This window comes from Phoxinus phoxinus (genome assembly GCF_949152265.1).
Source record: "Phoxinus phoxinus genome assembly, chromosome: 8".
Lineage (NCBI taxonomy): Eukaryota > Metazoa > Chordata > Actinopteri > Cypriniformes > Leuciscidae > Phoxinus > Phoxinus phoxinus.
In genome coordinates this window covers 33,003,827-33,031,519 of record NC_136883.1, presented here as the reverse complement: position 1 = coordinate 33,031,519, position 27,693 = coordinate 33,003,827, and the positions used below count along the sequence as shown (strand labels likewise).

The 27,693-nt window shown below is 38.6% G+C and overlaps 2 protein-coding genes across 6 annotated transcripts in view; one reads left to right on the top strand and one right to left on the bottom strand.

Annotated features, from left to right (window-relative positions):
* chd2 (chromodomain helicase DNA binding protein 2) overlaps positions 1-11,731 on the top strand; it is a 30,616-nt gene extending 18,885 nt beyond the window's left edge. For all 4 annotated transcript variants that reach the window (XM_079620319.1, XM_079620318.1, XM_079620321.1 and 1 more), the window contains 15 exons: positions 367-537; positions 1,867-2,036; positions 2,121-2,162; positions 2,244-2,383; positions 2,473-2,611; positions 5,747-5,897; positions 5,988-6,110; positions 6,351-6,467; positions 6,596-6,733; positions 7,077-7,193; positions 7,322-7,500; positions 7,591-7,690; positions 7,776-7,962; positions 8,426-8,672; positions 9,824-11,731. In XM_079620319.1, the coding sequence (XP_079476445.1) occupies positions 367-537; positions 1,867-2,036; positions 2,121-2,162; positions 2,244-2,383; positions 2,473-2,611; positions 5,747-5,897; positions 5,988-6,110; positions 6,351-6,467; positions 6,596-6,733; positions 7,077-7,193; positions 7,322-7,500; positions 7,591-7,690; positions 7,776-7,962; positions 8,426-8,672; positions 9,824-10,124 (2,322 nt within the window). In that variant the 3' untranslated portion in view covers positions 10,125-11,731. The remainder of the gene's footprint in view (positions 1-366; positions 538-1,866; positions 2,037-2,120; positions 2,163-2,243; positions 2,384-2,472; positions 2,612-5,746; positions 5,898-5,987; positions 6,111-6,350; positions 6,468-6,595; positions 6,734-7,076; positions 7,194-7,321; positions 7,501-7,590; positions 7,691-7,775; positions 7,963-8,425; positions 8,673-9,823) is intronic.
* A 979-nt stretch (positions 11,732-12,710) lies between these two features.
* rgma (repulsive guidance molecule BMP co-receptor a) lies at positions 12,711-25,988 on the bottom strand. Of its 2 annotated transcripts, none has more exons than XM_079620317.1 (4): positions 25,503-25,988; positions 21,371-21,486; positions 17,704-18,221; positions 12,711-15,996 (listed from the first exon to the last, which is right to left on the bottom strand). In XM_079620317.1, exons 1-4 carry the CDS (start codon positions 25,514-25,516, stop codon positions 15,295-15,297), a joined length of 1,350 nt encoding a protein of 449 aa, XP_079476443.1. In that variant the 5' UTR covers positions 25,517-25,988; the 3' UTR covers positions 12,711-15,294. The 2 variants fall into 2 exon arrangements, with proteins under 2 accessions (XP_079476443.1, XP_079476442.1); XM_079620316.1 differs by lacking the exon at positions 25,503-25,988 and adding an exon at positions 23,397-24,535.
* Positions 25,989-27,693: the final 1,705 nt, after the last annotated feature.

Here is a 27,693-nt window from a genome sequence, read left to right as displayed (position 1 = left end):
AAGAGGTATTTCCTACTACAGCAAGGCAGTATTTGACTATTGGTATTATTGTCTCTATTATTGTTTTCTCTAGCCAGGTTTTATAGACCCAAGGTTTTATAGACCCTAGGGAAACACATTTTTCAAGTTGCCAGACATGATTAAAGATATTACTCTCCATTTAAAATGAAGAGGCAATTTTACATATATTATGATTGCATGGCTTACGACAGAAAACAATTTTTTTATCTAACAGTATAGAGGGAGTGATTTATTTTGAAAGTCAGTTGCCCCTTTTGACACCTGTGTGTGTTGCTCAAACAGTTCAGTTACATATTTTCTCCTGATCTTCAGCCCAGCATGAACTGTTTGTGTTTTTTCTGGCAGGTGGCTAACTTTACCATGGATGAAAGCACACCAGATCTTGAGGAAAGGGCTGTGCGTGACTGGGATGATATAATTCCAGAGGATCAGCGGAAAAAGGTGGAGGAAGAACAGAAGCAGAAGGAGATGGAAGACATCTACATGCTGCCCAGAAGCAGAAGCTCCAACAAGAGGGTAAGGAGGTGCTTCTAGGTTACCTGAGCTGGTTCAATTTATGAGTAAAAAAAGCCTGTGATAAACATTACTTGGCGATACTTTGACGTTTTCTTCTACAACATAAATTACACACACCCATACTGAAAACTCGAAAAAAGCGTTTTTGAAAATGCTAGTTTTTGAAAATGCAAGTTTTTGAAAATACAAGTTTTTGAAAATGCAAGTTTTTGAAAATTCTACTGTTATCATCTGTGTAAACTACAGAAACACGAATTTGTAAAAAGGTGACGTCATGCGCATGCGTATTACATGTTCAGTCTATAGGCACGCAGGTCTGCGTGGATTTTTTTTTTAACGTCGTCTTTACGTAAAAAAACTTTAAGGATAAACTTATCCGTTTTTAGTACATCGTCGTCTTGTAAATGTACCCTCGGATACTGAAAGCTCTCTTTGTTTATTGGTGGTAATATGTTTTGTTGTTCCTCTTTATTATTTAGTATTTGCTTGTATGTTTTGAAACTATATTTGAAAATTCTTAACTACAATGGTTTAATTTTCAATTTGTAATTGTAATTTAATTTAATTTCGTAATTGTAATTAAGGCATAGCTACTTATAATTAAATAATAAATATAAGATTTAAAGTCAGTAAACTAATTAATTAATTAATAAAAATAAAAAAATGTAGATCAAGATTCGATTTGGAATCAGATCGTGACTCCCAGAATCAAAATCAGATCAGATCAGGAGGTGCCTAAAGTCGTGTCGTGCCCCCCCCCAATGTTATTTTTGCTGAAATGCTTCAAAGGATTTTCAGTTCTATAAGCGTAGATGATACACTTATCAGCATGCATTTATTTATTACACATGTGTGTGTGAGTGCATTATAAATGTATGTACATAGCAGACAGTTGTGTGAAGTGCTCCCTGTGGCTTTTCCGTGCTTTTATCCTCGCCTGTGAGCCGGATCTGTAATATCTTGCGCAGACTGTAATGACTCATTAGATTTTATAGCCACACGCTGCATTCCCATGTGATGGCAGCACATGTTGAAGTATGCGGCATCGTAGCTTTTGGAAATGAGTCATTAAGTTTTACAGCGCAGTGGACTCCCCGGCGATAAGGCCGTGTGTGTTTGCAGCCACATGCTCATTACTCTTGCTTTACGCCAGAGATGATTTAATCCAGAGCAGAACAGAGGCGTCCGCAAAAAAATGTCAATCTTCCTAACACTTTTTTTGTTTTTCTATGCAGTTTTGTTAATCTCTGCGTGGAGAGGACAGATAAATACAGTCTGCATGGATACGTCATGGCACATTGTGTAAAAGCAGTATTATTATGTTTTTAGGCGCAGGCTAATGACAGCGACAGTGACGTGGGATCTAAACTGAAGCACAGATCCTCGGGTTCAGATAGTGAAACGGATGACAGCGAGGATGACAAACGACCAAAGCGGAGAGGCAGGCCGAGAGCTCGCAAAAACAATGTGGAGGGATTTACTGACGCAGAGATCCGAAGGTAATATAACAGAGCATTCAATTACACATTTAAGTGAGTCTTTGCTGTAAACATTGCAATTACTTAATGGCCTATTTATTTTAGGTTCATTAAGGCATACAAGAAGTTTGGAGCTCCGCTTGAGAGGTAAGAAATGCACCGCTATGAATAAAATATGTAGTCCATTTAGAAGCAGTACAGCTGAACTGGTTATGGTGTTTTCTACAGGTTGGAGGCGATTGCCCGTGACTCTGAGCTGGTGGATAAGTCCATCGCAGACCTGAAGCGACTGGGGGAACTGGTACACAACAGCTGTGTGACTGCAGTACAGGAGCATGAGGAGCACTTGAAAGAAAACCCTGTGGAAGGTGTGTGAATGTTACTATAGCAATGCTGAGTAAAAATACTGATTTAATTAGTTTTTCGTCTTCTAATTTGCTTCATTTCTCTGTTGCAGCTAAAGGGCCAGGAAAAAGACGAGGCATTAACATAAAGATCTCGGGAGTTCAGGTCAATGCCAAGTCCATTATCCAACACGAAGAGGAGTTTGAACCGCTGCATAAATCTGTGCCTCCAAATCCTGCTGAAAGGAGCAAGTGAGTCCAAATTTGAATTTCCAAACTTTTTTTTTTTTCATATTAAAGTACATAGTTACAGAGTGCAGTGTGTCTAACCGTTGCAAACACTCTGTAGCTGGATATTTAATTAAACCACTTAAATTTGATTGGATGAGTTTATTGGGAAACTAAGTTTCAGAGTCCGAATAAATATCCATTCCAGGGTCGTGTGCCAATCAAAATTGATTTCAGAATGTCTTTTACATAACAGTTAAATTGAGGCTATTGAATTAAGAGAATTTAGAATAGTTTCGTTTTCAGTGTTATAATTATCTGACTAATTAATTGTAAAATGCATACAACAAATGGGATAATTTCAGGAACATTAGATGATATTTATAATGTTTGAATTACCACCACTATAAGTTACTAAAAAATGTATTTAATCAATAGATTTTGTATCCCTTTAAAGTTATATTTGTCTGCTAGAATGTATAAAAATAAAGTTGTCTACTCTGAACACAATGTGGTATATTTTGACTGTATTAAACTTATTTTGGAAAAAATATATATTTCTAAACAGTTGAGAAAAATAGCCATAATTACTCGAAATTAACTAATGATAACTAGTGATGCACCGATGTGAATATTGTGGCCGATACCGATAACCGATATTAATATTGCTGTTATGGCCGATACCGATATTTACCGATGTCGATATCTCTGTATAGAAAACACATTTTTATGATAATCAAATAAAGAGCTATTTTCCAAAACACTCTTTTTTTTTTTACTTTTGTAATTTATTTTCATGACTGATATTGGGCACCTTTACCTGTGTGTACCAGACGTAGGGCTGGGCGATAAAACGATAACGATAATTATCGCGATATAATTTTTTTCGATAAAACGATATCAAGAGTTCGATAAATGTTCGATAATGTTTTTGCGCCAAAAGCGGAACGAATCTCATTTGAACCGCGCGCGCCACACGGACCGTTTATCCGCTCGGCTCAAAGTCCAAATGGCAGCGCGAGCGCGAGCTCACTCGAGCAGACGCGTTTACTCTGATCGGTCTCGGTCACTAGATCCAGTGAGAGCGCTTGAATTCAGCGAAGAACACAAATGTCTCAGTGATTTAAACCAGTTTAAAGGCAGATGAGACCGCGCTGACGAACAGGAGAAGCACTGTGCGCAACGATACAGTCAGAAGCTTTTCCGTCTACACATTCCTATCATTTACCACGGATAGCCTAGTAATATTAACTGCACCATGAAATGTGGGATATATATATATATATTGAATTGTATAATATTATTAATGTATACAATGTATTAAAGGACTAATGGAATATAATTACAGTTTTTAATAATGTATTTAGGCTACTGGTTTTCATAAATACCATAGAAACGTCACAATATGTGACGTTTCTCACATAGAAACCATAAAGTTACATTTTATCTGTGGTTATGCATGATGCTGGATGACCAATGGTTAATTTTAATAAAACTAAAGAATATTACATTTTACCAAATAAAAATATTTTTTTTTAACAGATTTGACTGTTTTTGTTAATGAACATAAATTGTATAAAGTAAATCTGCATCCTAACTCAAGCTAATACTACTGAAATAAAGATATTTATTTTGTTAAGGAAAAATGTCAAATATTTGAATGTTCTACCTCGGATTTGTGAAATGTTCACCTGTTTGGCAAGTGTTTGTCATGATATGTTCTGACAATAAAGAGTAGTTTAAAAACACAACGCTCTGGTTTCTACAGCTTTCACTTAGGAGTACAAATCTGTCTTTAAACTTGAAATAAATAAAGATTTGGCATTTATCGATAATTATCGATATCGACTGATATAAAAAAAAATATCGTGATATTTTTTTTTGGCCATATCGCCCAGCCCTAACCAGACGCGATGCGATAAGATCCAGCGACAAATAATTTGTCTGTCCACTCTAGCCGCGACGCGACATGTGTACAAATCAATCAAAACCCAGAGCCAATCAGAACAGCGTGTGGGCAGGCTCTCGCGTCAAGTGCATAGCACCAGAGAGTAATCTTGACGGCAATCGCAAGAAAATGGATAAGTAGCTACATAATCAAATTCACAAACATTACACCATTTAAACAGTATTCAAATACATAGGCTACTGAGTTACTTAAACAATCTTTGTCAAATAATACATTTGTTTCTTCAGTTTGAACGTTCTTGTTTCCATTTGTTTAATTTCAAGATCTGAGGTGAATTATCCATTGTTGATTTTACAGCTACAAAGCTGGAGCACTAAATGATATTCAAAGTCACATTACACGCTTTTAACATAAAATAAAGCACATAAACAGTGCCTGAGATTATCATTGCCACACGTTGTGTTTGTTGTTCCAGCGCGACGTCGCGGAAAAATAGAAACAGTTTCTAAAATAGAATCGTCGTGTGTCGCCGTCGCGGCTGGTTAGGACATAAACTCTGATTAACATGGAAAAGATACCTTATATCGCGTGTCGCGGCATCGCGTGTAGTTAGGACACGCAGGTGTAATGACTAGTTCGCGCGCCCACAATGAAGTGCGCGCCCCTACACACAAACACGGGTTCAAACCTCGCCTTGTCCACCACGGGTGATATAACAAATGTTGATCGTGTGCCGGGTGCCCACTATAAAGTACGCTTTAAAAACCACTACACATAAAAACGGTTCCCATAGTATCAGTTATTCCCCTCGCTCTGACGAGAGACGTGATAAAGGGTGCACCCTCTGTAAAGCGCGCGCCCCTATACACACGAGCGCTGTTCACAGCTGAAATGCGCTCGTGTAAACATCCCCGCCCCCACACGCACGTCAAATACACAGGAATGATAATCGGCCTGTTCACATCGGCCCTATTTTGACATCGGAACGATACCGATGTGTAAAACAATGACCATATCGGCCGATATTATATCGGCGGCCGATATATCGTGCACCACTAATGATAACGTATGGCAATGTATGGACTAATGGAATCCTCCATGTGACTAGATTTTATTTAGCAATTATTATTTTTATTTTTTATTATGGCCAATTCGATTCTAATTCTAGCTAATGAAGGTTTTGATTCAAATTTGTTCTAAACCCGAACAACCGAAGAGAGTGAGTAACGTTTTCTTTCTTTGCTGGCCAGATTTCAGCTGACCTGTCGGGTGAAGACTCCGCACTTTGACGTAGACTGGGATATTAATGATGACACACAGCTGTTATTGGGTATCTATGAGCACGGCTACGGCAACTGGGACCTGATCAAGACCGACCCTGATCTCAAACTTTCTGAGAAGGTACATTTAGTCAAATGAACGCTTCCTCACAGTTAAAAGACTGACAATAACCTAACCTGACCTCAAATGCCTTGTTGTCTTTATTTGTAGATTCTCCTAGATGACCCTGATAAGAAACCTCAGGGAAAGCAGTTGCAGATGCGAGGAGACTACTTGCTTAAGATGCTGAAGAAAGAGCAGGAAAGCCAAGATGCTGTTAAAGCAGGAGATGAGGTGGAGATCATGGGCCTCTAGGCCATTTTAAACTACTAAATGTGCAGATGCACACCACATTTGTTGGACATGCAGGTTTTTAGTCTTAAGGGTTGGGGTTAGAGTTAGATTACTAGATTACTAACTTTTTTTGGCCATTTTGCAGTGCAAATGAAAGTGTCTTCTTATCCTGTACTGAAGTTCAGTTTCAGTCAGTATGTTTTATGACATTTTCATTCTTTGTATCTTCCCAATTCCCAGATCAAAACCAAAAAGAGGAAACCTCGAAAGAAGAACAAGGCCCCTAACAATGATCTGGTCAATGAAAATGCCTCTCCTCGTCTCTCCGACAACCCATCAGAAGAGGGAGAGGTGAAGGTAAGTTACTTTTAATGCATCTTATCACCTATATAACAAACTCTACTTGTTAATATAGGGATATACAGACGCAAAATCCACAGCACTAACCAGTTAGGTGGCCTTTTTTCAATTCTCTGATTTTCCAGGACGATGGAGCTGAAAAATCACCCACAAAGAAGAAACAGAAAAAGGATAACAAAGAGAACAAAGAAAAAACAGGAACTACTAAAAAAGAAAAGGAGGCGGACAAAGACAAAAAGCGCTCCAAGTCCAAAAAAGAGAAGGTACGTTATATGTTGGCAGTCTGCGGTGTTGCGTTTCACCATGAGAACGTTTCCTTTAGAAGCCTGGACTTGGGTATGATGTTTCACTGTCGTCCTGTGCAGTGTTTGTTAGTTTCTTAGACTCAAACTTAGATTTAAATTATACTGGTTTAGAATGAAATTTTCTCTATTATAAATACAAAAGAAAGACGTAACCTGAAAATATTATGAGTTCAGCTAGTTTTAAATATATATATATATATATATATATCCAGGTTTGGTCAGACTAAATCTGTACATAATATACTATAGTTATATCTTGTGTGAATATGTCACTCATCAGCTCAACTTCTTCCTTTTTTAGGCCAAACCAGGAGGAAAAGGAAAGAAAGCTCAGGGCCCCGTGCACATTACTGCAGGAAGTGATCCTGTACCAATTGGAGAGGAAGATGATGAGCTAGACCAGGAAACATTTAGCATTGTGAGTGGTAAAATTCTCCTTTCCTCATGTCATTCATTCCTTTACCAGGCATGATCCCTGATGGGAATGTATGAAGCACTTGCAATGTCGTGAGTAGAAAATTGATTAGTGGTGTAATGTGTGTGCAGTGCAAAGAGCGGATGAGGCCGGTAAAGAAGGCTCTGAAGCAGTTGGATAAGCCAGACGAGGGGCTGTCGGTGCAGGAGCAGTTACAGCACACTCGTACCTGCCTGCTGAAGATCGGAGACCGCATCACAGAGTGCCTTAAAACGTACAATGACCCTGAGCACGTCAAGATCTGGCGAAGGTATCTCAGATGCACATTACGCATCCAGTTCCAGGAGTTCCAGTTATATTTAAATATTATATTCAACCCCACTTTTGTTTAATTTTTCAGAAACCTCTGGATTTTTGTGTCCAAATTTACTGAGTTTGGCGCCCGGAAACTGCACAAGCTGTATAAGATGGCTCAGAAGAAGCGCTCGCATGAGGAAGAGGTAAGCTCATCTTAAATCCACAGTTTTCAATGACTTCATTCTCCTCATGCACCACTTACTCACCTGCTCCTCGTATTTCACACAGAAAGAGCAAAAGAAGAAGGATGATCCTTCCAGGAAAAAACCCTTCAGACCTGAACCGTCTGGATCTAGTCGAGACTCTATAGGTGCCCAGCCCACAACCAAACCCCATCCTCCGCCTGGACCTCCCCCTCACGGCCACCACAGAGATCAATACAACCATCCTAATAAAAGGCACTTTCCTAATGATGGTGAGATATGCTACATATGCTCGTTTGACGTCTGATGTTACAGTTCTTCAGGTCCAAACGCTCAATCAGATCTATAAATCAAACAATAAACGTAGCAGGTTGTGCTGTAGTACTACTGAAAAATCATCTTCCTTTATCTCTATACCAAAATCTCAGTTGTCCACGTAGTTATCATCTTTTCTGATTCGTTAAAACATTTGTGTCTGGGACGCTGTGAGCCCGGAGACTGTAGTGTACACTGAATGTTTTAAAAATCTTAAATTCGTGCTGTAAGTGAATAGTACTCATAAACGGCTTTTGAGATGGTATTCTTTCTTAATATTGTAACAAATACTGTTTGTGGGTCAAAGACTCTACTCTGTTTGATTACCTACTAGTGGTTTTTGATCCATAAATTACATAATTTATGATTCCAGTTGTCATTTTTATGATCTCATTTGGTACCTTGTGCATCTATTAACAGATAGGGGAGATTGGCAAAGAGACCGTAAATACAGCTACCCAGGTAACAGCAGTCAGCCCTGGCAAGGGGATCGGCATCACCCATATGAGAGTCACAGGTACAAGGACCATCACTATAGCGACCGTCGTCCTCATGGTGACTACCGCAGTTCAGGAGGTTACCGTAACAGCAGTTCCCCTCGCAAGCGAGCCTATGACCAGTATGGCAACGATAGAGATCATCGGGGCCATCGAGACTATTATGACAGGTAAGCTTTTTATTAGATGTAACTTTTTTTTAAACAACTACATTTAAATAAGGAGCGAGTATATCATAAAACCATCTTCCAAACGTGTTTTTGCCCTAACCTAAATGACTATGGTAAGCCTATAATAATTTATTTATATTTTAGAGTTGTTGGGACCAATTTCCCAGGAAACTTCATACTTTCATCGTTCATCTGCAGTGTTGGGGAAAGTTTACTTTTAAAAGTAATGTTACAATATTGCGTTACTCCCTAAAAAGTAACTAACTGCGTTACTTGGTTACTTTATCTAAAATAATGCATTGTTACTTTTTCTAGGCTTGCTTGTTTGTTGAATAACAAAAAATAGTTATATTTTTGGCAAATATAAAGGCCCTTTTACATCAAAAGTGAAATGAATAAGCCTCAGGCTGAAGGAAATGCAAAATCACACCTGTACAGTAGAGGGCAAACAAACCTTTCAGCTGTGCTGCCTTTCTGGACTGCAGAAGAATAGGAGCAGGAGAAGAAACACTTTTACTTCAGCAATACAAGTTTTAAGTCATTTTTGCTTATTAGTATGGTTGACTTAGATTACGTTTTCCAAGTAACGAGTAAACCGATTACCCCCCAACACTGTTTGTTTGTGCGTGGTTATGTCATATCCGTAAATAAAATAAAGATGCTCAGGAGTTTGCAAGCAAAAAGTGAAAGCGCCAATGGGTTACCCATAATAAAACACGGATCAACATAGCATCACATTTGCTGTGCATCGAATAGGTTCACAAAACAATGTTGGTAACAATGCCATTCTCTAAAATAGTTAATAATTTGGTCTATTGGTCTTGGCAAGTTATAGTTTATACTGTTATCTGATATGAACAGCTATCATTATGATTTCAACAAGTCAAAACAAGCTACTTACTTCCTCACAAGATAATATTTTTAGGTATCTGTCTTTTGGTGGAGTTTTGATGGGTTTAGTGACATTCACACTGATAAGGCGGTCATCTGTAAACACACAGTGGTCCGCCACTACTCGCATAATGACTAACTGTAGCTATGCTTCAACCAAAGGCCAAAAGTTACATAGTGTAGCTTTATTTTTGTTGACATGAAAAATGTCTGTTTGTTGCGTGTAGAGCTGTAGCATTAAAATGTATCTTTGTTTTCAGACATCCTGACCCTAAGAGGAGGCGTTCGGATGAGTACCGCTCCCCAAACTACCACCAAGGGGGAGGAGGGCATCCACAGGACTTCAGAAGGATGCCTGACCATAGGAGCCCCCCTGGAAACCATGGCCCCATGGGGCCTGATCACTACCGCCCCTTCCACCCAGACAAACCCCCACCCCTGATTGACCCCCGTTCCCCTCAGTCTCAGAAATCCCCCCTTGAGCCGATCTCCCCTGCTTTGGAAAGAACTGCAGAGCAGAAACCTGTGACGGACTTTAATTGGAACAACAGGAAGACGTGAAGTGAATATGTAGTGCAGAGATGGTCTGTACTGCCAAAGGAAGTGGCAGAAAGGCCACCCAGGCAATACATGGAGGAGATGTAACCAGCCACCACCAAACTCCTCTTTATCGCCACTGTGTCCTCTGCTCTCTTCTAGGTTTCACGACAAGGTTAAGTCTGCCATTTTGGACTGAGGAGAAAGAACAAGGCATGGTTAGTCCTGTGGACTATGCTGTTGAAGTATGCCTGAGTTAGAAAGTGCCTCATGTATTTGGTCTTTGTTGAGAGTCATTAGCAGAAAGGGACTATCCGCAAAGCAAACTTTACTTTGATGTTCATGTCTTTTGGTTTTTGTTATTTTGGTTTGTGCAAGAAAGGATTATTTCATGAAAGTAGCCTTTGTGGGAGGAGAAAAAAGGAATCATTTTAATTGCACCTTCAGATGTTGATTCATTGTTCTGTTGAGCTATTCGGTTTGGTTTTGCTCTCTACAATACAGACCCCTGTGATTGTACGTCATTTTGAGGGGGAATTACATGTGCGTTTTTGTCTTTTGATATTTGTTATAATCATGTAGGAGTGTTTGTGATGAGCAACAATTATTCGAATTGTTTTTCTCAAAATTATTGAATCGGCTAAATGTGTCTTCGCTATCGCAGACCTGCCATTTGTTAATAATGTAATGCTTAGATGCTCTGTTGGAGGATAGTAGCCTTATTTAAAAAAGAAAAAAAGAAGAAGAAAATAAGGCTGAACAGTATTCAGGGTCTATGTAGACCTTGTCAGAACACTAGATAATCATAACACGTAAGCTATCTTTGTCTTTATTTTCTTACGACTGTAACACTTGGCGCCACTCAAGTCCACTTTATGGTCAGTGCTTGTACTGTTGCAACTTTTTATTGCACTAAAAGAACAGTACTTGCTTGTTTTTGACTATGTAGTGATGGTAGACAATTACCTGAATCTGATTTTCATGTTTTGTTGAGTTATTTTCTCAGTATGAGTGTACTGAAACACTGATACCGTTGACCTTTAAGTGGAAATGTGAGTACTGTATGAATGGACAGATGCGTGTTTAGGGAGTGGGCGGGTGTCAAAAGCTATTTTTGGTGAACCAGATTTTGTGCCAAAACTGACAGACTGGCATGCTGGTAAATACCATTCATTGTTTATTTGATGTGTTTCTCCATCTGTGCCTTATTCTTGTGTAGATTCAAACACCGGATTGATATAAGGAAGACTAGCAGTACTGTGCAGTATTATGCTATGTACAATTTCAAAACATTTGCCAGGATGGAATTTTAACTAGGTGCATGTTAAGCCAGCTCTGGTGAGTGGGGAACAATGTGGTGTGCTCAATTCCAAAAGATCATGGTAGCAGGACTAGGAGAAGAAGTAAGCTGGTGAAATGTGGACACGTTTGTGTGAAATACTATGAAATACTTGAGATGTGTTAAATCTTTCCCACCCAAGCTCCTGCTCACACTCCACAGACATGTTAAGCTTTGAAACAAGCCAATTTAAAGTAATTTATATTTGTGAAAAGCCACTGTTCAGATTAATTGTACTGTACATATGTTTATAGACCTATATGTATTAAACTTTCCTACATCATGGACAATTTTTGTTTTTATTCTTCTTCAGATGAAACTAAAAACTAGCTTGATGGAACCAACAATGTCAACTATGGTATTTATGCAGTTCTAACAACGTTTTTATTTTATTTTATGTGATTTAGGACAATCTTCTAAATGGTTAAAGTAGGCTAAAAAATGTTTTTGCCTAATAGTCAAGTCACTTTTATATAGCGCTTACCATACAGATTGTTTAAAAGCAGCTTTACAGTGATAACAGGAAAATAATGCAAAAAAAGTTTGTCTCGAGATATTTAGATGAGTTCAGTGATGGTTTCTGTGGTTTTAATTTGGTTAATTAATCTAAACAGCCGCTCTGGAGAAAACAGTAATATGTCATCGTCCAGCTCAGTTCAGTTTGGTGTCAATGCAGGCTGATCTATAATTAATATATGTTAATATTAATAATAATACTGTTGAATATTAAGATAATTATCTCAGCTGTTCGCGCGCTTCACTCGAGCTGCACGTGTGGATAAAGGTGATAGCTACTCAGAGGAATGGGGGATTGCTGAGGTGAGAGACATACTTCACTACATATTCAACATTTTGTCGTTTTCAGCACTTTTTAAGATCAAAATTAAATGTTGCCATCAGTTAAATCGAAAAAAGGAATAAATATAAAGTTATTGTGCTGGTAATTAGGTCCATATCTACACGAATCACGTGTTTTAGATTCATATTTGTCGAGTTACGAAACATTATACAAACCTTTGAGTCTTAATGCTCAGTATTTGTTTAAGCTTATGCAGTTTTATACCGTTCAAACACGGTATGAATTGTTCTCTGTAGATACGATTTATCATCATCGTTGTAGTCTAAAATGTTTCAGCATTTACCCATTATACCATCAGGTGGCAGTCTTAGCTCAACATACTTGGGACTAAAAAACTAATGCTGTGCTGTGGGTAACTTCTTCCATAGTCAAACATGAGTACAAACAAGAAAAACGAGCAAAAACCCACACATAAAAAACAAATCAACATGACACTTTATTTTTTATTCAATAAATAATTTACAGTATTTACAGGTGGTGTGTGGCACCGCTTTAGTCCTACATACAAAAACAGACTAAGCTGTCTGGTATCTCCCATTCAATGTTAATACATTTGAAAAAGTTATCCACTTGTCTTTAGCATTACAAGTCTAATAACCTTTTTCACCATCAAGTTAAAACCATGTAAGAGCTAGGTTAAAGAGAATAAAAACATAAAGTGCTTTTGTAATAAACAACACATGAACAACGCAAGTCACAACGTTTCCTACCTAGTATTTAGTTACTTTAGGAAGATGATGTCTCCTTTTTACTCTTTTCCAAATTAGACCGTACTAAGTCCCTTATCTTGTTTTTGTGGTGTTTGTGTGTACACAATATCCCTTTAAACTTAAAGGTAAATTTCACTACACCCTCTGATGTACAAAAAAAAACAGCACAAAATATTATTTGCCAAATCACACAAACGTATATACATGTCACATTACACATATAAATCCAAAACGCACTGACAACACAAGCACACTTAAACACAAAAGTCATTACAATCATTTTGTATTCTTTCAAATGTCTCTTTAAAGCCATGAACTGCACTAACACAAGCTTTCTTAGCAGTAGTAAGGCTCACAAAACTTTACAGTGTAAGAATAAATTACTGTGAAGTCTCTCAAAGGATTCTTTATGTATAATTAACATCTAAACCATACTTTAAAAGGTTCAAACTTATTACTAAGAGAAATCAAACACTGGTAAGAGACAACTGTGACAGATGACATGATGATGTTATGTGAGCTTCATCTTCCACAAAGACCTTTCCAACAGTCCCTAAACATGGCCTATGAAATAATTACGCCATCAAGGGTGCAGTTTCACTCTTCAAAATAGTGGTGCTATGCATCGTGTGACTTTAGCTCGCCAATACTACGACAGCTATTTACAATACTGAGTTGCCAGTAATCCTGAGCCTGCTAATAGCTGGAGAGCGAATGCCCTCATTTCAAATGTCACAAGAAATGCATGGCAGATGAAAACAATAGCTCCTGCACTGGTCCATCCACCACACTGTAGTTAGCAGCACCTTCCAATGTTAGACACAATCAGGACATCTGGTCTGAGCCTAAATACTTAAGTGAACCACAAAGGCCCCACGAGAAAGAGAAAATTCAGCTGTTTGGGAAATTGTTGGCACCATGGCTTGTTCTTTGGCAAAACGCCTTCGCCATAAATTCACAGATCTACAGAGTCGTGAGTTAAACGGGGCCTACAGCACAGCCACGTCGACACCCTTTTGAAATGGAGAGCAAGGCGTTGCTCTTTAAGAAACAGAAAGGATGATTGATGGATCTGCCTTGTGGGTCCCGTCTCAAACTGCAAATATTGTATGGAGAAACTTGTCTCTCTCCTGGATTTATGTCGATTGTTACCTACTGCAAAATGACATACATTTTTTTTTTCATTAAAATGTTTATCTGAAGCAATTGTGCTATTTTCCAAAGACAACTCTGTCTTGGGCCACACCATTGTATGGCTTGAATTTTTTTTTTTTTTTTTTTGACTCAATGGTATTTACTTTGTGAATAAAGTAAAGTTATTCTCAATGTGCCTGAACACATTTCATTTCAGCACACTGAATTCAAACACCCAATTTGACAATGGAGTGAATTCAATAAATATTTTTCAAAATTATAACACCTAAGCAGTATGAGTGTAGTTTAAAGTCTGCTTGACACCCCTTTTTATATTTAAAATGTAGGAAAGAGCTCTTGGCAGGCAGTAAAACTGACCCATGAACCACCACACCAGACCTACATTAGGACCCTGGGTGCAATATACAGCTATTATGAAACACTTCACATACACACACACACTCACAAGCATTCATATAATCACCCACACAATAACACATCTTTCTCTTGCACACACATAGACAAACTATACAAAAGGCCTGATGTTATGGCCTATTAATCTTCTCTGTAGACAACACGACTTCCTAGTCTGACATGGCCTTGGCCAGGGGGCTTTCACTAGAAAGCTACTTTTTCCAAATCTGGAGCTTCTTCAAAGAGAGAACTCCTGCTGGCCCTCCATTGTTTGGAGACGTTAATAAAAGCTCCTGTCATGTCCTTCAACCTGGCTCCGGGACACATACTTCACCTCTCACTTGGCATCAAGTGAACTGAAGACCATCTCCAAACTCTTCTTTCTGCAAAGGATCATCCGTCTCTCACTCCTGTCAGTGGCACGTCACTCTGGTGAGAGCAAGGATGGTTTCATCTGACCCGAGTCCCTCTCAGCACTGCCTTCTCTGTCATTGAGCAGTTATGAGATTGGTGGATCTCCAGGAACGCTTCGGCTCTGGCCTTATGAATGAACGTACGTGATGAGAAGAGATGAGTCCATGGCGTGATACAAGACACACAAGTGTGAAAGCCCTCGGCAGAAGCTCGGGCTCTAGCTGAGAAGCCCAGCCTCTGGTAGATGGAAGACAACACAGTGAGAGTAGCATTTCACATGCATACAGCTTCTTACAACCATCTAACAAGAATGTCCAATGGGGACTACAGACAAATGGAACACGAGTCAGTCCATAACTGTACGACAACAAGGCTGATGAGGACTACAAAACTAAAACCTAATTTTTCGGTGGCAGAGTTGAACATTGTATCCTTTTCAAAGAGGTGGTATTTGTCTTTGTTGGAGTGGAGCATTTTAACATCCTCAAAGGCATAGTAGGCCGCCAGGGTGAAGTTAATGTCCCCAGAAGATAGCAGGTCAAAAACACAGGATTGGAAGTACAAATCCTCCACTGGTAGACGTTCTTTGCACTTGGCCATGGCTGACTGATAAGTGAAGCCAGGGTTAGGACTGCCTGGCCGTCCCCTGCCTAAGCCGTGGCTCTCTGCTGCCCGCACTCTGAAGGTCTTGAAGTCTATTCGCTGGTTGGCAGGGCAACCATGCAGGCAGAGGTAAAGATCCTGGTTGTCCTGGTCCTCCACCGAATTTACGACCTCCTCTGGCATCCGCACCGCAAAGGTGAGGTAGCGACCAACTTGCCGAACTACAATAGTGGTGCCAATATAGCGTGCCTGGATCTCCACGTGTTGTCCGGGCACCTTCTCTACCACACGCAGGGTGTTGGCCCCATGGCGGTCCCCTCCATTCTTTGAACCATCAGCAAATGCAGCTGGAAGCTCGTCAGTTTCAGCATGGTACATCTTCTGGTCTACACATTCTTGGAAGTTCTTGAAGATGATTGTTAACTGTGGTAAAGAAGTGAGAGTGAGAACAAGTGAGAACAAATCATTGATAAGTTTATTTCAATTGTGCCATATTAAGATTAATTATAATTTTGGACATAACTAGACTAAAACACCAGGAACAGAAAACAAACATTAACTCATCTGTGCTAGTTAACACCAGAATCAGATTCTAGAGAAAAATAGATAACAAATAAATATTTGTTCAATCAAAACCAGCCAACAGCCAGACAGTGTTTTATGCACCATTGCATGTGGCAAAAGATGGTAACTACTCTATTCTGCATAACTGAGCCTTGTCTTTATAAAACCAGAGGACTGTGTAGTGCAGACCCTCCAAGCCCAGAAGCTTTCGTAATGTCACATTTCAGCAGCAGCTCAAGATACAGGGGGCCAATGTAAACGCACTCTGGAGAAACACAGGTCCAGTCTATGTTACAGCAGGCCTCAGTATGCAGACACAAAGACAATCCATTCATGCTGCTCAGAGCCTGCCTGTGAACCCCGGATTCAGCTCCAGGGAGTGGACTTGCGCCAGCTAGAGAGCACAGCCTGCACATGGGCTAATTAGAGAAGGCTGCTCCTACCTCTGACTCCTCCAGCGAGCTGCCATTAGGGGGCCAATGGACTGCTGACACATATGTGACCTCGGGACGTCCAGGCTGCTCTGATCTTGCAAATGATGCATATGAGTGTGTGTCTACGTCCGAGTGGAGACTCAGTTTAGCCAAACTGCCCTATAATCACTAATGGTGCAGTGATCTGCCCCCTGTTAATAGCACCCACCCAAGGCTTGATTTTCGCAGGACAGCAAGAGCTTGTTTAAAGATATAGGAATGTCTAGTTTGCAGATTCGCTTTTGTCTCTGAGCCACTGTCATTTAATTAAAAAACAGCCAACTTAACAAAAAAATCATGATCCATTCCCTTCCTACAAGAATGAACTGTGGGTCCTTCTACTTAATGGGGAATCATTAGAGGTTTTTGATGGCAGAAAATTGCTCTGCAGAAAAACACAAGTACTTTGTACTCAGTCACATTAAGAAACAGAGGAAAAACTCTGAAAAACATTTAACCCTGGTCACAAAATTACTGCAGCCAAAAGGACATCAGACATAAACTTGTAGTCCTGTGCTTTCACCTTAGGCTCCACAGCTGGCCAATTCTAAGGCAGCTTCCCAGTTTGTCCAATGAGCCGTAAAGCAAAACAATGATAATTTATGAGGTATGAGGGCCAACTAATGCAGAGAAAATATCAGCAGTTTCCTGTATGGACTGAGCACTTAGTTACAACAACAAAACTCTTAAATCACACACAAATAATGGCAAGGACTGCCACAGATATAGTAAAATTAGTCCACAAAATAAATAAATAAATAAAGTCTCTTGAGCCTGGTAACATTCCAAGTTATTACCTCTCTTTTGTTGCTGAAATTCCATTAAAAATCATTAATCAGACTTTCATCAGTTGTTCCTCTTATCACATCTTCATCTGTTGTGGAACAGATCCAAATGCTAACTAGACTGCACTTAAGAATTCAGCTTTCTCTTACCACTGGTAAAACCACACTTTCACCATTAACTAGTTCCTTGCTGAAAAAAGTTCTTTATAGGTTGAGCTAGTTGAAAAGCAGCTGGTGAAATGAGACGACGGAATGATGCTAAAAATTACTTTTGCTTATTTATAATACGAGGCACAAAAAATCCATACCTTGCTAGTAGCCGTAGCAGAAGATCCAGGCACAACAGGAGTGTTCGTAACCTGCACAGACAGGTACTTATTGTGAATCAGTGGCCAGGCTCCCTCAACTTTACAGGTTTGAAAGTCATCGTTGAATGTGCGGAGATGTGGGTCCCCAAAAAAGCCGCAATGAGTGTAATTTGGAGGCGCAGCATCACGTGGTAGACTCCGCTCATAATGGCACACCTCTGGCCCATCAGAGGGAACGTGGATGTCCGGTTGGGGTGGTGGCTGTACTGGGGGCAGGGGTGTGCGGGCACGAGGCTGGGTTGTGGGCCCTTCTTTGGAGCAGTTGTGTTGGCTCATAAGATCCTCTATACCATGTTGGGCTGAATGGTAGGCCAGGTCACCTCGACAGTTACGGGCGGTGCGACGGACGCAGTTGTTGTATGCTCGCAGAGCGGTGCAGGGCTCCTCTTCTGGGCCAGATCTGGAGGTGGAGGCCCAGAACTCGGAGTTACACTTGAGGATCTTACACTGCAGAGTTGCTGTAAAGCAAAAAGGGAGATAGCATAAACTTACTCGCATGGTCAAACCAAGTTTACACAAAGCTGAAATGAAATAAGTATCAACCAAAGTAGCTGCCAAAACTGATTAAGCTTTTAAATTGATTATAAACAAATGCCATTATCTTTTTAATCAAGAATAGCCTGCTTTTGTTTCCTATTTTTAGTGTCTTCATTTATTATTCACATTTCATATAGTAATACTTTGTATTTCAATTATTTCAGTACTAACCTTTAAATTAAATTTAGTTTAGTTTATGTTATGTTCATGAATGCCAGTTGCTCAAGGCCCTCATAACAACACATGAATTCTCTCTACATCTGGACAAAGTGAGGCTTTAATTCCACCAGTAATAAAAAGAAAACAACATTCCAACCAAGTTCCAAGTTTCTGTGTTTTGCCAACTTCCATCAAGTCTAAGTGCTCTAAATGTAGTATAAAGCAAGGCTATTGTTGTCTTGTTGCCTTTTCAAAAATAAATGAAACATAAACATTAGAGTAGGCCAATCAACAATTCTTGATTTTTATGTGAAATTCAAAATGTTAATGGAATATTCGTATTATGTGTATATATCACAGGGGAGAAAAGCTCAACACTTAAGAGCTATTGTAATACAAAACGTAAAGCAATAAGCATCTAAATAGGCATCGTTACAATGTAATGAACTCTCGACGGGCTTATCTAACTTCATTACCTCACCACGAATGACATCACTTTATATTAGTAAATGGGATATGCTTTATCAAAAAATGCTGATTAAGCTCCCAGTTGGATATCTAGCAATTTCACACAGTTTAAGGTGCAACACAAATTAATAGCATTAAGACAAACTGGAAGGAAGCCTTCAAACTGACATTCACACCAACAAAAGTCTATTATTTAGAAGTGCTAATCATCTCATATCAAATTCACACTCGTTCACACCTTGTGCTGTCTCTTTGCATTGCTAAGCAGATTGTGGGGGTGCTTTTCAGTAAAGCACCATGGGTGTCAGTGACCGAGGGCAAATGCACATCTGAAAAAAAAATCACTTAGGGCTTTAACAGAAGGGGGTAGCTGTGAGTGTGTGTGTGTGGGAGGGTGTAGTCCTAGGACTCTGAATGAAGACAATGCAATTTGCCATTGAGAAGAAACCAGCAGAGTCATAAATTAGCCCTGTGTAAAGGGATTAGGTAGAGTTTCATCAGCCATGCAGGGCAGGAGGGAAAGGGGGCTGAAGGACAGCCTTAAAGAAACAGGATCTCTGGAGAGAAACTGGCTCCAGGACCAATGGGTGGAACACAGAGAAGGTCTCACCATTCCACAGGTCAAACTGGATATGAGATAGCCACCTGTCCAGAGCAAAAGGCCGTAATCAAAGGCAAAAGCAATTTCAAGCACATTCCCCTTCCTCGAATTACTTAGTTGAATTGAAATCCGAAGGCTTTAGAATCATGTGTTTTTTCATTATTTAAAGATTATCTCTTTTGTTTAATAAAATACAAAGACAAGACTGCACCAATCTTTGTTGTCTTCCACCTACCAGCAATAAAGGGCATTTATGACCATCTGATAAGAGACAATAGGCTAATTTAAGATGTTAGTGACTAGCGCTTGCATGATTGTCTTTTGTTTGGCGTTAAGTAATGAGAATGAAGATGGAACACAGGGTGTGAAATCAAAACGGAACACTACTTACGACTAGAACCTTGACAGATAAAAACAACACTTGTAAATTCCATTATAATGAGATATACAGAAATGAATGATCACATTTGGAAAACACAGCTGACCCATATAATCCCGTGAGAGCGCCTACATTCTTTTACACACATTCGATTTTTCTTCTTATGATATATACTACATTGTAAACATGCCAGGATTTTATGAGCAGTAATTTCCTTGACAAAATGCTGTATTCTGAATTTTACTGTAAAATCAATGGAGGCTAGGTCATTTATCTTTTAATATCATATGATATTACTATCATATTGATTGTAGGTTACTATATAATTAAGAGAAAGGTATTTGCAATGTTGTGGTGATCTGAGTGGTTATGATCTGTGGTTTTAGAGGTTGTCAACTAAATATGCACAATTGCACATCAATACTCTTTATAGAAAAATCTCAATAATAATGACAGTTTTTTTTATAAAACACTGAACATTACAAAACAAGTAACTTTAAGTGACAGCAACTGCATAATTCAGTACAGTATAGGCTGGGAACTTAAGTTTCAGTATGGCACTGTGGACATGAAAATATTGCAGCTAATCTGTAAACACAAGTCTGTAGTGTAGACAGTGATAATGTCTGTGATTCTACAACACAACACTACAATTTTCTGTATTTTCCTACTACTGTTCACTGTGAAGTCCATGTAGTACTACCCAGTATTTACAGTAGGCTACTGTAAATGCAGACTAATTTTTGTGTGAATTTAACATTACACATATAAAAAATATATAAAGAGATAATTATGATTTTTTTGTTGTTGTTGCATTTAAAAAATATGCCCTACTATGCTGAAAACGGTGTTGAAAGACTTTACAGTGAAATCGTTTTTTTGGACATTTTGCCCCAACAAGTCGTGCGAAGGCATGTTATAGATGTGGAGGGTTCGCTTCCCCTCCCCCAAACACAACAGCACGTCCCCGCCAGAGCTGTTGGAAACACTGGGGTACTAGTGCAGCAGAATCAAAGACCATTACGCTTTAATCGAACGGTTTAAACAATGGCTATAAAACAACTAAAAAACATCAATCTAGTTTTGCACCCACATTTGTTTTTCCGCATCTTTTCAATGGGAAAAGGTTAGCACCGTCAATTTAAATGCACACGAGTTGTGCAAACTTAGAAAGTTAGAAACAACAACATTACTCAAGCGTACATTATGAAGGAATGTACACTGAGAAGATAATAACTTTCACCAGACGTAACTGGGTCATGACTAAACAAAATACACCCAACTGCTAAGTAACAAAGCATATTGTCGGCGTCATTTCAACATGTTTAACTGCTCTAAGTGTTTTTGTAGCGATTATAATTAACCTAGGTTGCATAATTACTTCGACAGTTGAAAGCCAACAAACACACATTTCCAGTCTTAAAAATTTTTTTTTTTAAACGATAAATGTTTTTTTTTCTTACCTGCTGGAAACAAACAGAGAAACAGAACAAGGAACTGGCAGACTTGTAGCGCCGATGGTCCTGCTCCTTTCCCCATAACCATCCATCCAGCACGGGACAGCGCTCCTCTCCTCTCCCTATTCACACCAGCAATGTAAAGAAATGCGAATTAGAGCAATGCTGCAACTTTCCGTTTGAGTAGAAGTTGCCGAAGAAACGCAACACCCCGAAATCATGCCGTACGCCCTTTCCGTCGTACAAATATCGCTGCTTTTGTCAGGTATTCTCCGTGTTCACACATTCCCAACCCTCGCTAGAAACGTGCCATCGATCTTCGAGTTTGCTAGTGCCAAGAGGGCGCAGCCTACACTGCGAAGTGCACCAATAAGAAGTCACTGTTTCTCCACCAACCCCTCAATAGTTTCAAATTACGCCTGTGCTTTGAAAAGTACTTTACCCGTTTGCCATGTAGGCTGCGTACTCAAGAAAGTGAACACATACTTGTTACTCTTTAGCTAATGTGTAAATTTCCCTGTGCTGGTGCATCCATTTTCAGTAATGATGACAGGATCAAAATAAGATTGGAAATACAGGTTGCACTTTATTTTACAGTAGTGCACTCAGTGGCGCCTCCAGAAATTTTTCATAGGGGTGGCCAGATGGGGCCACTTAAAATCTTGGGGTGGCACACCAAAACTATAAACCATCATTTCAGAATTGTATTCTACTGTTGTAGTAACCCATACGGAAATGTAATATATGACATATCCCTATATCGCTAGTGACGCCGTCATATATGTTAAATATAAGACAATATATTGCTATCATATATACATACCGGTATCTCTACATATATGTTGATATAGGTTTTTAACATATATAAATTTGCCATATTAAATGAGTATATTGACATATATTAATATGATGTATATGATTATTATTTATATAATACTGTATGTTTTGACCATATATGTCACCGATATGTTTAATTTATATATGCCAAACTATTTAACTATTTATTTCAAGTCTACATATCCACATTTCATTTCAATTTATATCTCATTATCCACATTTCATTTCAATTTCTATCTCATTTTCGAATCTTTTATAAATAAAATGTATTATTTATTATTATTTTACCTCTTCTTGACCAGCTCATAAAAACAAAACAAATATTACACAAATTCTATTTGAAAACTGATAATTATATATGTGACATGTATGTAAAAAAACACTATTATACATACATCAAATATATGGGCTGGTTTTATATGTCAATTGTTCCATTTTCTAATAGGTTTTATATATGGGCATATATATGGGTATATATATATTTTATATATGTGGATATATTTCATATATATTTCATATACCTAGGCTATGTACATATATTACATTTCCGTAAACCGGCCTGAAGAAAACTATCAGAAAGACTTAAGGAAACTCCTACTGATATACTTTGGTTTATTGTGTTATATTTAACGGACATTGCATCACTTTGCATGAATTTCTTAAATGAAATAAACAGAGTTCACAAGCAGGTTAATAATAATACACACTCCATTTCCTCATTGCAAATAACACATAGCCTATGACTCGACTGACAAAACTAGGAACTAACAGACACATGAAGTAAACTTGTGTGTAGTTTATAAAGTCCAACCTTGCACTTGTTGAAAACAATCTAAACTGTTTTTATGACGCAGCTCTTATTGATGCGACTTCCCAGCAGCGAGAGATGTGAGACTCTGCTGGTGGTGACGTAGCTCCGCCCGCAATATCACGCACACAAATGCAGTGATGCAACAGCCAATGTCGAGTTTTCCCAATTAATGCATGAATTTAACAGCATTATTTAAACTCCGTTACACATATACATGCACCAGCTAACGACGTTAGCTAGGTAACTCTTGTCAAAACATGTCAAAGACGCATCAAAAAGCTGTTGTAACAGTATACTGTAACCATTTGGCACTTAAAAAGCAAGTCACGACACATAATTCCCCGTCTTCTTTTACTAAAGAATATGTTTTACTTATTTACTTACCGGTAGTCTTCGTCTTCTTTCTTAACTTCTTTTAAAATTGTTGACCGACGGGCACGCGCTGAGCTGTTGCTGTCTGAGCGCGCAACAGCGGCATGTACGGAGGGGCGGGGGAGGGGCGGGCTACTGTGCGATCGAAAGTCTAGATCAGCTTGCCTGCCTGGCTGTGCATTAGTGATGAAATGCATAACTGATGCTACTAAATTTTTTACTGGCCATTGGGGTGGCCAGTGGGGTGGCCAGGAGTCGGCCAGGGGTGGCCACGGCCACCCCTGGCCACCCCCTGGTGGCGCCATTGAGTGCACTTACAAGTAGAGCTACTGGCTACATAGGTTAGATTCAGGGTTAGTACCATAACCCAGTTATTGTAATAACTAGCTTATAAGTAGGCTACAAACATGGGGTTCAGGACTGTAAAATAAAGTGCTAGTGAAATTTAAATCCATATGTAAATTTAAGAGGTTTTTACAAAATTAACAGAATATTTTACCAGAACATGATAATAAAATAGCATTTATTTAAGTCATTTTACATTTAGTCATTAAGTCATATTACATTTTATGATTATTATTTTTATTTATTTATAGTTTGTTTCTTTAGACTGTCCATCACAAATGCTTACATAGTTGAGCATTTCTTTTAAAAAAGGCTTAAAGTTAAGACTTAAAAAAGGCCTGGTTGTGAAGGGCCAACTTGAGTAAAGCTCCAACTTGTCTCAACATACTTCCATGGAAGATTCTCGTAATCCTGAAGACCTTGATTACCTTAGTTCAGGTCTGTTTAATTGAGGTTGGTACCAACATCTGCGGGACAGTGACCCTCAAGAGCAGGATTAGAAACTCCTATGTTAAAGGCTCATTTGAATACAAAAGATAGAATCAGTTTTTTTTTTTTTTTTTTTGCATTGGGTATATATGATTTATAAGACAAATAGCAGACTGATTATAGGAATTGAACATAAGGGACAAAAGCTTCTGTCAAAATGGAAGATAAGCCCTATACCACCCACAACTAAACTGCAACAGAACATGAAAATATGATCACCTTTTACATAGTGGTCTGTCTCTGTCAACATAAATGCATCCACCTAAGCATCATCATACATCACTGTCATCAATCCCCAGGGCTTTCAAAACATCTAAACCAATATGTGATATAACAATAATAACAAGCTTTATGTCAATGCATTTCCCTCATATTCCAGACTCCCAGACAGATTACCTTTCCTTAGCCATTGTCAATCTTAAAATGCACTGAAATGTGCATTATTGAAAGTGCCCCAATCAACCTGAATTCACCCTATAAAATATGTAATCTTACTAGGAATAATATTTTAATTTGTGTGAACATGAAGTAGGCTATCCTTCCCATCTATAAAGTATAAAAGCTAATTATTAAAGCAATCTGATCATAATAGTCTTGTTGAGATCTTGGCAGGTCAGGTAATTGAAATGTCCAGATGAAGAGGGATGTAGATATGTAATGGTTGTGTTTTTTAGTGGTCAGCTGTTGCAGTCCAACAGATGGCGCTTGCACAGTGGTTGAGAATGAATGATATCTCCAGAGAGATGCGTCCTCCTCATGCATATTTACAGTTTAACTGTAAAATTGAATGCTTATTTCATTTAAGATGAGAGAAAATAACTTGAATGTAGGTAGGCTACATAAAAGCCAAAATATGCCATTGTCTTTAATGAGAAGATATAGATGATGTTGTGAACCCAACCCAGCACAGATGTAGTCTAACCATTCGTGAGTTTAATTGATCATCAAAATCGTGTGGATAATTTCTAGCGCGGCAGATACTAAAATATAAAAACATATGGGTAAAGCAGAAGAACATTCATTATTGACATCTTAAAACCTCGTTTTTATTTTCTTCTATTCTAATTAATGAAAAAATACAATCTTTACTTTTTAGAGTATTCTTGAAGCCAAAACACATGGCTACACATAGGCTATGTGATGTAGACTTAAAAGAAAATCGGTGATATAATTATGCTGGCGATATATCGTTTATAAGAGGAGGTCTTCACATAAACTAACCACTGCAGAACATTGAAAAAATACATTTAGAAGTTATTTGTCAAGAAATCACCGGGAACCCACCTTTTTGAATGCATGGAGCTCTTCCACACTTTTGGGTTGAGTTTCTTTGCGGAACCGGGATGGGTCTGCGACTGAAGCGCGTGCAGTCGTGCTTTTTATCAGTAATAGCCTCGGATTTTTATTTATTTATTTAAGTCTATACACCGATGTAAAACTCGCGGTGAAGCTCTGCTGTCGTCCTTGCATGATGTCCCCTGTTCCGATAATTTTAAAGGCAAGATAGGTCTTTATCTCAACGCTGCGGTGTCTGATGTTATTTTCATCGGTGCCGTGATCTGGAAATAAAGGTATGATCCGTCAACCAGTTTATCGAGGCACAAACGATAAAAAGGAAAAGAGCGTAAATGTTTTCGAATCGATAGTGTTCTTCATTTTGCAGCGGTATTCCCAGGTTCCTCTGTGGCTCTCAGGACTTGAGTAGGAAGAGCCCTCGGGGCAGCAGTGTTGATAGCGCTGGCTCGTTTCCTCGCCTCAGTGTTGTGAAATGACGAGTTTGAAAGTGTGAGGCACAATGATCAGCGCTGCAGTCTAACTCCCCACACTGTCACAGTCAATGCAGGTTATGTCTGTTCAACCAAGCCTGAAATATATGAACCCTAGCGATTACTGATTTTCTTAGTCAATATCATAGAACTAAATAACTAAATAATAATAATAGAACTAAAATGTATCAATATAATAGAACTAAATAATTAAATGCATGAAAACGTTAGTTACTATGTAATTGCATTAGAAAGAACACATTTTGTTTTTCGTCTGTAATACAGTGTTGTTGTTGTTGTTGTTGTTTGCGTTTTGTGTCTCAAAATTTTGAATGCATTTTCCATATCTCAAAGTAGTTTAGCAATCTACTATAAACTGTAAATTAATGGAAAGTATAAAAAGTGCTGTTGTTACAAACTATCCAAACTAGATGTATTGTGACATTAATAGGAAAGATGGGCAGTTAAATTTTTTAATGTGGTCATCAAATTTAAATAATCACCTGTGACTAGGCTTTAAGTGTGATATTGTTTTAAACAGTTCAATTATATACAATAACATGTTTTAGACAAAACAAAAAGAAAAATTGACCAGTCAGTTCTTATTCTGCAGTAAACAAAAATAGTCAGAAAATAGCCAAAGGGTCAAGCTTTGAGTATCAAGCAACACACAGACTGTAAGCTGGTCTGGAACAGTGTATATAAGTGGAGTGGAGTGATAGTGATTTTTCCTCCCCCTCTCAAAGCAATCAGTAATCATTCCACTCCAGTTCAGGTTTTTCCACTTACCATTTTTCACACTGAGAAACCCAGTTAGGAGCGACAGCTATAACACGTCACTGACACTTGGGCTGCCTCCGAAATCACGTACTCACCTACTATATAGTAGGCAAAAAACAGTATGTGACTAAAGAAGTATAGGCCAATCCGAATTGCCAGTACTCATAAAAGAGTATAGGCAAAAAGTACCTGATGACCTTCCGGCGAGATTCTGAAGTGCACATACGATGGACAGTTTACTATCCCATGAGGCCACGGGAGAGTTTTTGTTAATAGATCACATGATAATGACTACATGGCAAATGTAGTCCAGATTACATTCATACTTCACACATCATATTAAATAGAACATACTTTTTTTTAGTGGTCGTGGAGTAATTACTTATTCAAAATGAGTAGGCCTAACCTACTCAAGAGAGTATGCGATTTTGGACGCAGCCTTGGACTTAGAAAAAACTATAGTTCTAGTCAGAGCTGTGAAGCAGTGAGCAGTGCACATGCTCAGCACATGTTGGCTCGCATGGAGACCCTGCAGGTTTGAGTCTGACCTGGATGCCAAAGCCTAACCCCTACAAGTGGAAAAAAACTTGTGGATTTTTTGACAATATCAGGAGCTGAGCCCACATGATCAATTTTAAACAAAATGTTATCAAATTCATGCTACTATGACCTGACTACATACCAGACCCATGTGCATGTAACATGTTTCAAGCCCTGTTAAATTAGGTCATTATGAAATATTAATACAAAATGAATGACAAGAAAATTTAGTTGTTGTGTCTGTGCATGGTGTGGATTTTTCAAGCTTTTCATTAATTCAAGAACACAAAACCACTTGCTCTGAGACACGACAGCTTTGACTTTTTTTGGAACTATTTCATTGGCAGAGCAAAGGTAACTGGCAAAATTTTGTGTAAAATATAAATAAT

What these genes read in the sequence shown, in the direction of transcription:
- rgma (XM_079620316.1), bottom strand. Translation starts at nt 23,689, where the DNA reads ATGGCGCCACCAGGGGGTGGCCAGGGGTGGCCGTGGCCACCCCTGGCC. An exon ending in AAAGAAGACGAAGACTACCG is followed by an intron (nt 21,487 to 23,396) that starts GTAAGTAAATAA and finishes TGGTGTGAATAG; the next exon opens with GGAGAGGAGAGGAGCGCTGT. An exon ending in CTGCTACGGCTACTAGCAAG is followed by an intron (nt 15,997 to 17,703) that starts GTATGGATTTTT and finishes TCTTTACCACAG; the next exon opens with TTAACAATCATCTTCAAGAA.